This window comes from Rhinolophus sinicus, linkage group LG02 (genome assembly GCF_036562045.2).
Source record: "Rhinolophus sinicus isolate RSC01 linkage group LG02, ASM3656204v1, whole genome shotgun sequence".
Classification (NCBI taxonomy): Eukaryota; Metazoa; Chordata; class Mammalia; order Chiroptera; family Rhinolophidae; genus Rhinolophus; species Rhinolophus sinicus.
In genome coordinates, this window is record NC_133752.1 from 152764296 (window position 1) to 152779773 (window position 15478).

The 15478-nt window shown below is 32.8% G+C and overlaps 1 protein-coding gene across 1 annotated transcript in view; it reads right to left on the reverse strand.

The window, feature by feature from the left end:
• ARID2 (AT-rich interaction domain 2) overlaps positions 1-15478 on the reverse strand; it is a 149034-nt gene that overhangs the window by 17922 nt on the left and 115634 nt on the right. Inside the window, exon 16 of the mRNA XM_074325806.1 lies at positions 13265-13413. Within this exon, the coding sequence (XP_074181907.1) occupies positions 13265-13413 (149 nt within the window). The remainder of the gene's footprint in view (positions 1-13264; positions 13414-15478) is intronic.

A 15478-nucleotide genomic window follows, 5' to 3' on the forward strand; every position in this document is an offset into this window, starting at 1 on the left:
CAAACCTTAACATCTAATTGTTTTACACAGATAATATTCTGTGACAAAAGAAACATCAGGGTAGGCATTATTTCATTTTCAAATAAGATTCAGTAAAAGCTGCTGTAATTTTTTGGGAAAAAACCCAAACCAACAATCTTCCTGGGAGACTAACTTAATTTTGTCATATTCAGTTGTAAGGGTTCAAAACGAAAAAAAGGCGATTAACTTCACCATTAAAAAAACTTAACTTATTGCCTTAATACAGGACTGAAAATTACTAGTGCGAACTGGATAGCCGAAAATCAGTACTGGTGTTCTTGGAAACTAAATGTTGCTATTGCTACAAGAATGAATATTCCACCCTCAGCTTCTTTGCCAGTCAGTTCAGATTTCAAAGCCACAGGGAGGATCAACTGATTGATTGGCATATCTGGGAGAAAGCAATGTGGGGGAGGAAGCAAGTATTCAGCCGTTTTTGTTTCCTTCCTCCTAGTAAGACTCAAATTATGGGAAATACCTCAAACATAGGAAGAGGTTTCCAAAGGAGAACAGCCAAAACCAACTGTCTTGGCTCCACCTCCTTTCCTTCTAATAATTGATAATAGTAATAACAATATTAGTTATATTAATAATGATAAAGGAAAGGATTTCTGTATTTGCTCTTTGATCCACCAGCTCCCACTAACCTCTGTGAAGCAGTCACATATTTTACACAGCAAAAAAGAAAATGTATTCTCAAGGACTTTGTTTAAATATATCTTTAAAGTATGTACCCTCCATTGAAATATAGTATGGGAGTGGATTTCTACAATTTAGCCTTTACAAGAATGTTATACTTAATAAACTAAATATAAGCTTGGAGATAAAATAAAAATTGAGTGGTGATATGTGTATTTGTGTGTTTTTAATGAGAATTTGAGACTTTGGATATTCTCTTGGACTCCTTGAAAGATATGGCAGTGTACCACCTCACACTGTTCTTGACAAAACAAATCTTAAAGTATATTATGTTTAAGAAATTAGCATTGGTACATAATTCTCCTTATTCTATGCAGTTTCCAAAGAATAAATAAAGTTTATTAGTGAACTACAAGCTAGTTTCTCATCCTAGAAAATTCTTTTCCCAAATATTTTAACACTGAAAAGGACTTAAACACAATTTGGTAAATTTGTCTCATGGTACTTAACTTTTTGGTTTTGGGTACCATCTTTAAGTATTCTTTGGCATCCAGTGTTTGGAAGAATGAAGATTAAAAAAAAGAAATTCTGCCATCAACTATGGAAGAAACTTTGGGTTTTCCTAATATATTTTTATTCATGGCAGATCAGTAGGTAAGCCCCAAGGAACACATACTTCTCAAACTAATGCTACGCAAAATACTATTATATGAAATTAATTTCACATTTATAAAGGCTAATTACTAGTTCAAATTCCAAGTATGATAATATTAGCAAAATACCTAGTGATTCTAGAGCTTTTACTTAAAATCTTTTATAAAATGTAAAATAAAAACAGCCAAGATGATGGACTGTTATCTTGACAGTTGAAACATAAGATGCCAACAAGGTAGGTCAGCAAAGAACTTTTGACTACAGAATCAAGTTGGTTAATCTTTATTCATTTAACTCACTCAATAAATATTAATTAAAAGCCTTTTATGTGTCAGACAGTGTGCTAATGTGATAAAACTTTCAGAGGGCAAAGCATCAATCCTCTGAAGGTACTGGTTTTATGATGACAGAAGTCAGACAAGATGCTATCATATAAATTTCAATTTTATTCTCCCACTGCCATGTAATCCAAGCTGTTGATCACTTTAACCATTGATTAATTTCAACATAAACTGGCAACTTAACTAGTTTAAGCAGTCATTGATGAAGGCCCAGTATCATGAATTACAAATTTCCACTCTGGATATCTTATCAAATATTTACAAATCATCAGAATGGCAGTTTTATATATCAGACTCAACTAGTCTTAAATACTTCTTTACATTAAAATAAAATGTATAAAAGTGCCATATGTTTCTGTTAAACATTTCATTTTTTTCTCATTTAACTCTTTAAATTGACTACATTATTTCTGAAATTTCAATTACCAGAAGAAATTAAAAGATTTACTATGAATTTTTGATGATAATTCTAGAAGTAGAAATATCTTTATTGAGAATACAAATTCTAGCTACCTATAAGTTTTTATTAATTTGTAATATATAGTGAGATTGATGTCCATTGTTGTTTTCTGTTATTTCCCATCAGAGTAACCATTATTCAGACCTTATCTTGACACAAAAATATTATTCATGCTTATACAGAAGTAATAAACTCTTACGTTAGAATCTTTAGGAGAAACTACAACTAAGTTTCAGTAAAAACGTACTGGTTTGAACCTGAACATCACCTGAGTAGATGTCTGGCTGGCAGGGAATATCAATTTTATTAGTACAGATCAAAGTCCCTGGTTCCTAGACAGAATAGCTTTGACTCTGGAAATGTTTGTGTAGAATAAATTTGAGGTCCTCCAAATTCCTGGTATGACTTTTAATAATGCAATTCTAAATATAAACACAATATAGATTATGTTCATCTTTTCTGTAGCAGCTATTAACTAGGTATCTATGAGGAGCAACATATTTTTAAAAAGTTTCTTTCAAATGTTTTTTATAGCAGCAGAACTCTATTTTCAAACATAATATGACTGAAAACCCTTATATATAAAGCAAAAAGCAGAGATTCTACGGTTAAAGGTAAGCTGGAGAGCCTCTCTAAAGTGTCCCCTTTATCCTGAGGCTCATTCAAAGAACACTGTGGCCAAGAAACATAGTACTAAAAACAATGAATGTAAATTCTTGGCAACCCAGAGAGTCAACATTGAGTCCTTTCCTCCAATTACACAGAATTTAAAAAAACAGTTTATAGGTATTCTTTTTTTTTTCCCCCACCGGATATTTTTTGGGTCCCATTTCTTAAAAAAAAAAAAGAAAAAGATAAAATGTCATCACACATTATTTATATATTTCAATTATAAACTAAAAGTCAACATCATGCTGACAACACACAAGCAAGAAAAATATAAGGATGAGGACCTTCCAATTTCTGCTTAGGCACATAAAGAGCTTGAAAGTTGTCACTCCCATCCTCAGAACAAGAGAAGCTAAACAAACTGAAAATTCACAACTCTTCTATAAATCATCAGAGAACTAAACTCACAAGGCCTCCCTGAATACTGGAGAGACAGTTGAATACAGGGAATCACAAATAATTTCTGGAATTAATAACCAGTAGGAATACTTAAGCAGTAACTGACGAATTGATCGAAGCTTAGTATGGACTATCTTGAAAGCTAAAATCTCCTGGTGGTCCAAGTCGCTGAGGAGAGCCCACACTTTAAGTTTTACTTCCAGGAATCCTACCAGGTTCTCATAGCAAAGACTGGAAAAAACTTCCTAGCACTTCCAGCAGGAGGAGGAAGAAAGTAACTGTTTTTAAATATGCCCCGAGTTTTCTTTTGTCCTTAATAAAGGCCTGCCCTCAAGGAAAATTACTTTACCAGAGCCTTATCAGACTTGAGGAACTCAAGCCCCCTCTAGACTTCATCTCACATAAGAAAAATAAAGGCTAAGAAACTCTTCTTAAAGTTAGTCCTTACATTCAAGCCCACTACAAAAGTGAAATTTTATCATGAGATTATAGAATACTTCTCCCCAATACCTCATCACCACATCAATAGGGCTCTAGCATAATAACAGTGGATTAGAACTGAGAAAGCTGTAAGATATAGACTCTATTTATTTATAATATTTTATTTTTTCTAATTTTCAATTATTATTGAATGTCACTATTATTTTATAGTAGTTTCAGGTGTACAGCATAGTTAGACATTTATATAATTTATGAGGTGATCCCCCTGACTAGTCTAGTACCTAGTACCCACCTAGCACTATACATAGTTACTACCATATCCTTGGCTATATTCCCTATGCTTTACTTTACATCCCTGTGACTATTTTGTAACTATCAATTTGCACTTCTTAATCCACTTACCTTTTTCACCTAGCCCCCCAAACCTCTTCCCATCTGGTAACCATAAGTTGGTTGATACAAGCTCTGTTTAAAAAGGAATTACTAAAAGGAACCCAAAGACAACGAGGGGGAAAAAAGGTCATTAGAGGAAACTGAAGCCTTTAACACCTACAGTTAAGGCACACATTAAACGCAGCATAACTCATAGCCACATAAACATAAAACCTCACACTAAATGTCTATTTACCTCAGTTCCTATTAACTGATGCAACCGGTCTTGCTTTCAACAAAAACTTTTAAGGCATGCTAAATATAAACAACAGCAACCACCACCACCACCACCACCACCACCACCACCACCACCATCACCCAAACCACAGACTGAAGAGACAAAGCAATAATCAGAACCAGACTGAGATATGGCAGAGATTTTCGAATTATCATATTGGCAATTTAAGGTAATTATAATTAATATGCTAAGGCTCTAATAGAAAAAGTGGCAATACACAAGGAAAGAAGGCTAACCCAGGCAAAGAAATCGAGACACTAAGAATAAAAAATTTAAAAAAATACTAGAAATCAGAAAGACTGTAAGAGAAATAAAGAATGCCTTTAAAGGGATCCTCAGTAGATTGGACATGGCCAACCCAAAAACCTGTGAGCCTGAAGATAAGTCAATAGAAACTTCCCAAACTGAAGAACAAAGAGAAAAAAAGAATTAAAAAAAGGAAATAGAATATCTAAGAACCATGAGACAATTGAAAAAGGTGCAACATATGTGTAATGGAAATACCAGAGAAGAGAAAAAAAACAGAAAAAATATTTCAAGGACGGCTAAGAATTTTCCAAAATTTATGACACATACCAAATCACAGATTTAGGAAATTCAGAGAATACTAAGTATGATAAATGTAAAGAAAACCCAACATGTAAGCATATCATATTCAAACCGCTAAAACCAAAGACAAACTATCTTGAAAGAAGCTAGAGGAAAACACACCTTACTGAGAAGAGATAGGGTAATGTCTCTTGCAATGCCTCCTGCAAGCAAGATTGAAACATTTAAAGTGTTGAAAGAAAAAGACCCACTAACTTAGAATTTTGTGTCCAGAAAATTATCTTTCAAAAGTGAAGGAGAAATAAAGACTTTCTGAGACAAACAAAATCTGAGGGCATTTGCACAGTAGACCTGTCTTACAAGAAATATTAAAAGAAGTTCTTCAGAGAGAAGGAAAATGATAGAGGTCAGAAACTCAGATCTATACAAAGAAAGGGTGTTAGAAAAGGAATAAATGGAGGTAAAATACAGTATTTTATTTTTCTTACTCTTAATTGATCTAATAAGTTAGTATTCAAAATAATAGCAACAATGTTATTTGGTGATTACAGTTTCAGAATAAGTAACATGAATGACAGCAATGGCATAAGGGGCACTAGGGAAGAAGTAAGGATACTGTTACAAAATACCTGCACCACCCAGGAAGCGGTTTGAAAGAGGACTTACATCAGTTGTAAGTATGTATTTCAAACTCTAGGACAACCACAAAAATTATTAAAAGAAGTATAACTGACATGCTAAGAGAGAAAAGAAAATGGAAACATATACTCAATTAAAACCAAAGAAAGCAGAATAACACGGGAAGACAAAAGAAGCAAAGAACAAGTGAAATGAATAGAAAACATTTACAAATATGATATTAATGCAACTGTATCAATAATCACTTTAAACGTGAATGGTCTAAATACATGAATTAAAAGACAAAGAAACTGGCAGAGTGGATTAAAAAAAAACCACCCAACTCTGTGTGGTTAAATATAAAGACACAGATGATTAAAAGTAAAGGGATGGTGAAAGATACACCATGCTAACACTAATCAAAAGAAAGCTGGAGTGATATTAATCTCAGACAAAACAGACTTCAGAGTAAGGATATTACGAGGGATAAAGAGGAACACTGCATAGTAAGAAGGTCAATTCTTCACAAAGACATACAGTTCTTAAGGTATATGCTCCTAACACAAAGCATCAAAATACGAGGCAAAATCTGATAGAACTACAAGGAAAAATGAAGACATACACTATTATACTTGAAGACTTCAGTGCACCTCTATCAGTAATGGACAGATCCACCAGGCAGAAAATCAGTAAGGATACAGTTGAACTGAAGAGTCCCATCAATCAACTGAATCTAATTGACATTTATGTAATACTTCATCCAATAACAGCAGAAAATACATTCTTCTCATGCTCACACAGAACACTCACCATGATAGACCACATTCTGGGATGTAAAACACACCTTAACAAATTTAAAATAAATCATATAAAGTATGCCATCAGATCACAATGGAATTAAACTAGAAGTCCCTAAGAAAAAGATAGCTGTAATATCCCAAAATATTTGGAGATTAAACGACACACTTCTAAAATATTTTGAACTAAGTGAAAATGAAAATACAACTTACCAAAATTTGTGGAACATAGCTAAAGCAGTATCTTGAGGGAAAGTTATAACATTGAACGTACGTATTAGAAAAGAAGATCTAAAACCAACAATCTAAGCTTCCACCTTAGAAAACTAGAGAAAGAAGAGCAATATAAACTCAAAGCAAGCAGAAGAAAAGAAATAATAAAATAAGAGCAGAAACCAATTAAATGAAAAAAGGGAATCTATAGAAAAAATCAACAAGACCAAAAGCTGGTTCTTACAAAGGTCAATAAAATACATAAATCTCTAGCTAACTTAACCAAGAAAAAAAACGGGGGGAAGTCACAAATTATTAATATCACAAATAATATCAGTAGCCATTGCTACTGAGCCCATGGATATTAAAAGGATAATAAAGGAATATTATGAAGAACTCTATACCACAAATTTGGTAACTTAGATGAAATGGACTAAAAGACACAATCTGCTAAAGCTCACACAAGAAGAAATATATAATCTGAATAAGCCTATGACGATTAAAGAAATTGAATCAATGATTAATAGCCTTCCAGAAAAGAAAGCACCAGGCCACGATGGTTTTACTGGTGACTTATACCCGACATTTAAGAAATGATACCAATTCTAATTCCTACCCGAAAATGCAGAGTAAACACTTCCTAACTCATTCTATGAAGCCAGTATTACCCTGACACCAAAAAACAAACACAAGTAAGCTACAGACCATTATCTCTCATGAACAGAGACGTAAAAATCTACAGGAAAAATATTAGCCAATTGAAGCAAACAATGTATAAAAATCGCTATGTAACAATGTAAAATGACAGATGGACTGTGTTGCTGTGTGCCCTTACCCTGCTCTACCCCTTTTCTGAGCCACTGAGTCTAACTGTGAGAGCATTGAATCAATATATTAAGCTAAGCTGAACATTTTATTTATTTATTTATTCCAGGTATACAAAGCTGTCAAATTAACATTCAAAAATTAATTGATATAATCCATCACATCAACAGGTTAAAGAAGAAAAATTATATAATCATATCAACAGATACAGAATCTAATACCCAAGGATTACTAAAAACTCGCAAAAAATGGGTTAAATCACTCCAACAAAGATAATATAGAGATGGCAAATAAGTATATGAAAAGATGCTCAACATCTTTCAATGGGGAAACACAAATTAAAATAAAGATACAATACACATCTATTGTACTGTATGAATGGCTAAAACCTAAAAAACTGACAATGCCAAATGTTGATGAGGCTATGGAGCAACAGGAACTCTCAATCATTGCTGTTAAGAATGCAAAATGGTACAGCCACTTTGGAAAACAATCTGGCAGTTTCTTAACAAGCTAAACATATTCGTACCATATGATCAAGAAATTGTGATCCTAGGTATTTGTTCAAATGAGTTGAAAAATTATGTCCACACAAAAACCTGCACACAAACTTTTATAGCAGCTTTATTACTGACAAAATCAGAAGAAACCAAAATATCCTTCAATAGGTGAATGGATAAGCAAACTGATACATCCATACAATGGAATATTATTCATCAATAAAAAATGAGCTATCAAGCCAGAAAAGACATGGCGAAACCTTAAATACATATTACTGAGTGAAAGAAGCCAGTCTGAAAAGGCTATATATTGTATGATTCCACCTGTATGACATTCTGGAAAAGGCAAAACATAGGGGATTTTCAGGGTGGTGAAACTATTCTGTATGATTCTGTAATGGTGGACACATGACATTATATGTATCACATAATTATGTAACACAAAAACTGAAACCTAATGGAAACTATGAACTTTAGTTAATACTATATAAATATTACTCATCAATCATAACATATACAACACTACTTCAAGATGTTAATATTAGGGGAAATTATGCAGGGAAGAAGAAGTATATGGGAACTCTCTATACTAGCTCAATTTTTCCATAAACCTAAAACAGCTCTAAAGATAGCCCATTAATTTTTTTAAAAGGTAAGGATGAATATTATTACTATTATATATCTGTTCTGAAAACATTAGATACTACAATTGGATGAGATGATAAAATAAGAGGTATAAATATAGAACACCACCATCAGTCGAAAAATATAATAGATCATTTATGATAGCAACAACAACAAAAAAGAACCACAACTAGCAATAAACTTAACAAACCTACATAATTTATGTGAAGAAAACATTAAAACTCTACTGGGGTATAAAATATTATAATACTACATACAGGCTGGTACCTTTTTCTTGTAAGGGAAGAATCAATATTGAAAAAATGTTCACTACCAAAAAACAAACAAAATACGTATTCATTAAAAGCAATTGCAATGAAAATCCCATCGTGTTCTTTTTTTGGGATCTCTAGGAACATTCTAAAATTCATTTGAAAGAATAAGTACCTGTGTAGGTACTAAGTCTCAATTATACGTCATTCTAATTTAAAAAGTTGGGGAGGCTGGTTGGCTCAGTTGGTTAGAGCACAGTGCTCATAGCACCAACATCGCCAGTTCAATTCCCACATGGGCCAGTGAGCTGTGCCCTTCACAGCTAGATTGAAAATCACGAAAACAATGACTTGACTTGGAGCTGAGCTGCACCCTCCACAACTAGATTGACTTGGAGCTGATGAGTCCTGGAAAACCACACTGTTCCCCAATTAAAAAAAAAAAAAAAAAAAAAAAAAGTTGTCCAGGGCCTGGTACAGGTATATGCTAAAAAAGATAATGAGAAACACTCTGCGAAAGAAAAATTAGGAGGAGGAAATTGCCATATACAACATTAAAATTTAAAGTGAAGGTATGATAAGGACAGAGACAAGTAATCCAGAAACAGAAAAAGCATACATGAATTTAGTATATATCCAAGGTAGCAACTCAAATGCTTAAGGGAAAGATGAACTTGTCAGTATACTAGCCACTTGGAAAGCAATAAAGCTGGATTCATACTTCACTTTATACACAAAACCAATTACAGATGGAACAAAAAGTTAAAATATTGAAGTAGTGGAAGGCAACAAAAAGTGTATTTTATGATCTACTAAGAGTTGAGAAAGTCTTTCTGAACATGAGATAAAAACCATTCGTTTTTCTGGTCTGTCAACTGAAAGTCATAGAAATAAAAACGAACTTAAAAGCAATGGGTACCCCTAGACTAAATACCATTTCCCTTTAAAACATACCAGAATCCTTGGAAAAATAGTTTATTCCAGGTATAGAGCAGGAAATGTACAAGATAAGCCTGGAACATTTTGTCTAACAGAGACCAAGGAAGCTATCAAAGACATATTAAGATCACAACCAAGGGACTTGGGAACCAGCTTCAACAGGCCTTCACTGGCCAAAGATGGGACAATTTGGACATCAAGAAGGACATAATAACTGCAATAGATAGAAATACCTCAAATATGTTTAAATTCATAACTTTGTTTATGATACTAAAATCAAAACAAAACTGCCAAGGTTCATGGTCACCTTTGTGTAGTGTTAGCTAACAACTCATTATTTTGAAAATTGGTAAAAAAGGGAAATAATCAATAATCTATCCAGCCTTTTCTCTAGGAACTAACTGTTCTTCAGAGAAATCAGTTTATATAAGGGGAACTTTTGCATTTTAAAAACCTTAATGAAATAATGGACCTAGGCAATGACACTCAATGACTGTTTACCCCTAAAAGAGAAGAAGTTATATATCTCCTGATGGAAGTACACAGCGCCATTTCTAAAATGGTTGTTAGAAAAAAATCAAACCAGAATCTGATAAAAAATCTGTACCTAACTACCAACTTACAGGAAAAACAGGATCAGAGCAATATGCCAACAATACCAGCAAAATCCAGATGTGATTTTCTGTGGGATAAATGACCTGCTTTTATTAAGAAAAAATGTCAAGGAAAAAATTCAAAGAGAGATGGAGGGGTAATCTACAGATTAAAAGAGACTTAAAGGACATTTCAACCAGAGGCAATGTTTGAATCTGGATTCTAATTCAAACTCTAAATAAACAAAGACAACGTAAACACTGACTGGATATTTGAAGAACTCATAATGTTGAAGGGATTATGTTATTTTTCTGCAGATGCGTACATTATGTTTAAAGAGTGGAGTCCCCATTTTTTAGAGATACCGTGTTTCCCCGAAAATAAGGCCTAGCTGAACAATCAGCTCTAATGGGTCTTTTGGAGCAAAAATTAATATAAGACTCGGTCATATATAACATAACATATAATACCAGGTCTTATATTAATTTTTGCTCCAAAAGATGCATTAGAGCTGATTGTCCAGCTACGTCTTATTTTCGGGGAAACACAGTACATGCCTGCAGATTAAAAAGAAATTACTAACATGAATTGAGGTAAGAGTGGGAGGCTCAATGAAAAACATCTGTATTATATACAGAAAAGAAGAATTACAAATACAAAAAGACCATGTAAAATATGGTAGTATCATAGAACTAAAAACAGGTTAAATGTATGATTCAAAGTCATTTTTAATTCTATGAAAGGAAAAAAGTGCACAGTGATTTCAACTTTAAATATTAAGCATTTCACAGTAATATATCAGTGAAGGAAATAATTTTAGTTCTAAATCTTATGAAAACAAGAAAGGTTGTTAAGATTTTTGATCTGACGTTAAAATTAGAGCATAGCCACTTAGTGGCCAATAGCCATGACACGTATTTTTCCACTTGCAGTTTAAACTAACAACTCTCTTCATGTCCTTATGCTCTTGGTATCCTAAGCTTCTCCTAATTCCATGGGCATACTAGCCTTGTTCTATTAATTCCCTGCACTTGCTATTCTGACTGGAATTATTATTGCATGACAAACTCCTACTCATTCTTCAAGACCCAACTCAAAAGTAATCTGTAGTGAAACTTTCCCAACCATCTATCCCAGCAGTGTATTAACTGTCCACCTATGCTGCCAGTAACACTATGAAACTATCTTGTTACAGCACTGGTTTATACCGTAATTTGATTGTTTTTGGGGGGATCTGTTTTCCTAAAGGCTGAGTGTGATCTTCATATTTGTAGTTCCTAATACATGCACTGTCCTAGAAGGTGTTCCATAAATATTTGCAGAATCAAACTGAACTGATTACTAATGCAGTATCTAAAAATAGCTTAAAAATTGGCTCTAAGACTTATTGAGCCTGTCTTATTCGGAAAAGACTTACAATAGAAAGGTACATCATCGAATTTTATAATGTTTACCCTACCAGCAAGATAGATAACTGTGCTGCCCATTTAATCTTTCAGCAAAATTTCTCTTTCTTGAAATACTCTAAACACTTCATGTAAAGCAGCTATTCACAAACTTTTTAGTCAATAAACAGCATTAGCTGATGACCTACTCTATCAGTTAGTATTTGCCATGAAAAAACAAAAACAGAAATTTCCAAAACAAAAGAGATGGATGAATTAAATGAATGAAAGAAACAATTAGAAGACAATCTAAAGCACTGATTTTTTAAACAACCTTTTTGACAAACATTATCCACTATGATCTAGTACACACACATATATATAATATACACATATAACTGGAAACAATACTTACCTTACTAACATAATTGAATCTGATGTATTTTATTCATTTTTTTCATTGAAAAGAAAAACAAGCACTGGTAGAGAGAAACCTGCCAAAATGATCTGATAACCTTATGACTGGGTTGAGATTTAAAGTTTGATAAACACGGTCCAAGGAAATTTTACATACTATTAACTAATCCCTAGGCTACAGTGATAGCCACAATCCTACAACAAATCTTTATGTGAAGTTTACAGTGAAATACAATACCTATAATACAATCATAAAAATTATGAATAGCAAATATAATTTATAAAAGGATGTGATAATTTCTTCTATCAGTTAGTTAGGAAAAGTGAAACAGAATCTTTGATATCTAAAAGATGAGAATATTAGTCCATTAAGATAAGTGCCTTGGTCCTTGAGCTCTAAAAAGTGACAAGGCAAAGGGTCTTGGCTGAGTACAGCTAAAGGAACTAAGATTTTATTTTAAACATTTTAAACTATTCTCAAGTTTTCCTTCAAGTCTGAGAAAGCCTTGTTTAAGAAGTTCTGTTCTACTCATATTTCTTCTTAGTTATTAAATTGTAAGATGATATGACTTTAAAAATAATTTTCATGGGTGTCCATCCCAAACTCAAATTTAAGACAAGCCGTTCTTCCTAATAGATTACCTGTAAGTTTCTACTACTACAAAGAAATTCAACAACCGCTACTAACTTCAAGTCACTTTAAAAAAACCTATCTCTTGGGGCCTCCGGATGGCTCATTTGGTTAGAGCATGAGCTCTCCATAACAAGGTTGCCAGTTCAATTCCCTTATGGGATGGTGGGCTGCGCCCCCTGCAACTAAGATTAAAAACAGCGACTGGACTTGGAGCTGAGCTGCGCCCTCCACAGCTAGATTGAAGGACAATGACATGGAGCTGATGAGCCCCAATATTCCCCAGTAAAATTAAACAAACAAGCAAAAAAACCTATCTCTTTTCATAGGTAAATACAAAATCAAATTCTTTTGTTAAAAACTAATACTGAAACACCTTCCCTAATAACCTACCACTATGCAATGAATTCTTTCCACCATTTATATAAATTTCTTTGCTTAGGTGCCACTGAATCTGCATAAACATCACTTTTAACATAAAATATTTTTACTAAAAGTTAGTGGCTTCAAAATAAAATTTCCATGAAACTATAGATATAGAAATTTGAATATAAAAGCATTCAAAACAAAGAGCATTTATGTATATCAAATAAAATTGCCATTTACTTTTTACAAGACTGCCACAGACACATGAAGTTGTGTCCAGGTTTTCTCACTGAATCCCCATGTTGACTAGATGCACTGAATGGAGAAGGCTGAGAACTGTTAGGCTGGTTCTGCACTTGTACAGCTGGTGAAGGCGTCATAGGAGTGTTCTGTGAAAAAGCAAAATCGCAGTTTGTGAGATGACATTGATAACCATTTACAATTTATAGTATAAGCTTTGAAGTTTGATTACATTTAGAGTTACGTACTTCCAACATGAAATTTACATTTGTAGTTTCAATGATTATTTTAAAAAATAATTTAAATTTTTAAAAATTCTTTAGAAATATAACTGTTTTTACAAAAATATTTAGGGAGTCAGATTCTTTTATTTCATATGAACCACAGAGGCAAGACCACATTGTTGTTATTGTTATAGAATATACATAATTTAGAATTAAGATATTTTATATTAATAAAATTTGGTAGAAACACAACTATAGATTAAAATGAAAAACAAATCTACTACAAATGTACCCATTTGATTTACTTACGTATATTCTTCACAAGAACTGCAAATTATTATTTCTTTGCATAATACTTCCTTTAGATTTTTTAATGAACGTATATAGTAAAAAGCAAAGAAAATTTCAGAGTTAAAAATGATGTAACCCTATAGAGTAGAATGTTGTAAATGTTATTTTGCAGTAAGCTGTTTTAACTAACAACTTTAATCTTTAAAGTTGCTCAGTTACAATTTTTAATGAATACTACAAGTAAAAGGTTCTTATTGTAGGTATAAGCCTTTTAAATATAAGCTCTTTTAAATTTCTATATCCCATCCCTTTCTCTCTGAAAAATGTGTAATTATAATGTAGCTTAAACTAATTTGAGGAAATATATTTTCTTTGAATCCTTAACTCAGATTTCATTCATAACATACCTCTAAGGGAAAAATAATATGGAGTATGTCATAGAAATGGTAGCATGCCATTTTCAAAGCATTGTTCAAAGGCAATAAACTTAAACTTTGAGAAAATATTAAATATACTTGTTCATTTATAATATGGGAAATGGTTGGATAAAACTAAGTTAAAAATTACTGAAAACTTCAGATTAAAAGCCATAATATTTTTAAATACACAAACAGAAACATGTAAGGCTATAGCATAAAAATGAAAAAAGAGGATAAAATGCTGAAAGAAAAAGTTCTTAAAAATGTGAAGTCCTAAGAACTTTTGAGTTCTAAGCTCTAAGAAAAAAATCTACTTTTGGTTAGAATTTGATTGAAATTATTTCTATAATAGGATCCTACCCTTAAGATTTTATAATATTGTTAGTGAGAAAACATACATGCATGAAAAACACTTTAGGGCAGTACAAGTGTGTGTCATGGATAGGATGTGGACTGTCCAGCTTGACAGATCAGGACTCAAATTCCAATCTGCCTTTTAACTAGCTATGCAACCCTGGGCAACCTACTGAAGCTCTCCGATCCTCAGTTCCCTCATCTATAAAGTGTAAGTAATACAATCTAACTTATGGGATGGTGGGAAGACTAGAGAAATTATACATGAGCCTAGCTCTATATTTTCAATAAATGGCAATTATTATGTTATTATTTTGCTAGTAGAGAAGTCCAGAAGGGAAACCAAATTTTGGAGGAAAGATGATGAATTCACTTTGCTTTGGGGACAGTGACAGATTAATAACTACAAATGTCTATCAACAGAAGCTAATGCTGGAAACATGAATCTGACAATTATTCACCTTCAAATTCATACAGGCATAAAAACTGATGGAGAGAACACCAGACAAAAAAAAAGAAAAAAAAAGAGGGTCAAAGAGAAGAGAAAGGACGATAGCATCAGAATCAGTCTATTTATATTAAAATAAATCAGCCAAACTATTTTCTTGAAATGAAAATATTACATTAAAAATTCTGGAAATTCTGGGGGTGTCCAGTTAGCTCAGTTGGTTAGAGCATGGTGCTAATAACACCAAGTTGCCAGTTCAATCCCCGCATGTGCCCTCCTTAAAAAAAAAATAAAAAAAAAAATCCTGGAAATTCTAATAAGTGGGAGGTACCAAGAGGATCAGTTACAGACAAATACAAATACTGAAGAGTGACAAGTTACAAATATCTCAAAATTTTAAAGGGTAAATTTGTCAGAGGTATCATATTCCCTCAGAATGAACTTTCTGATTCTCTACATTACCATTTATGTTAGGTAT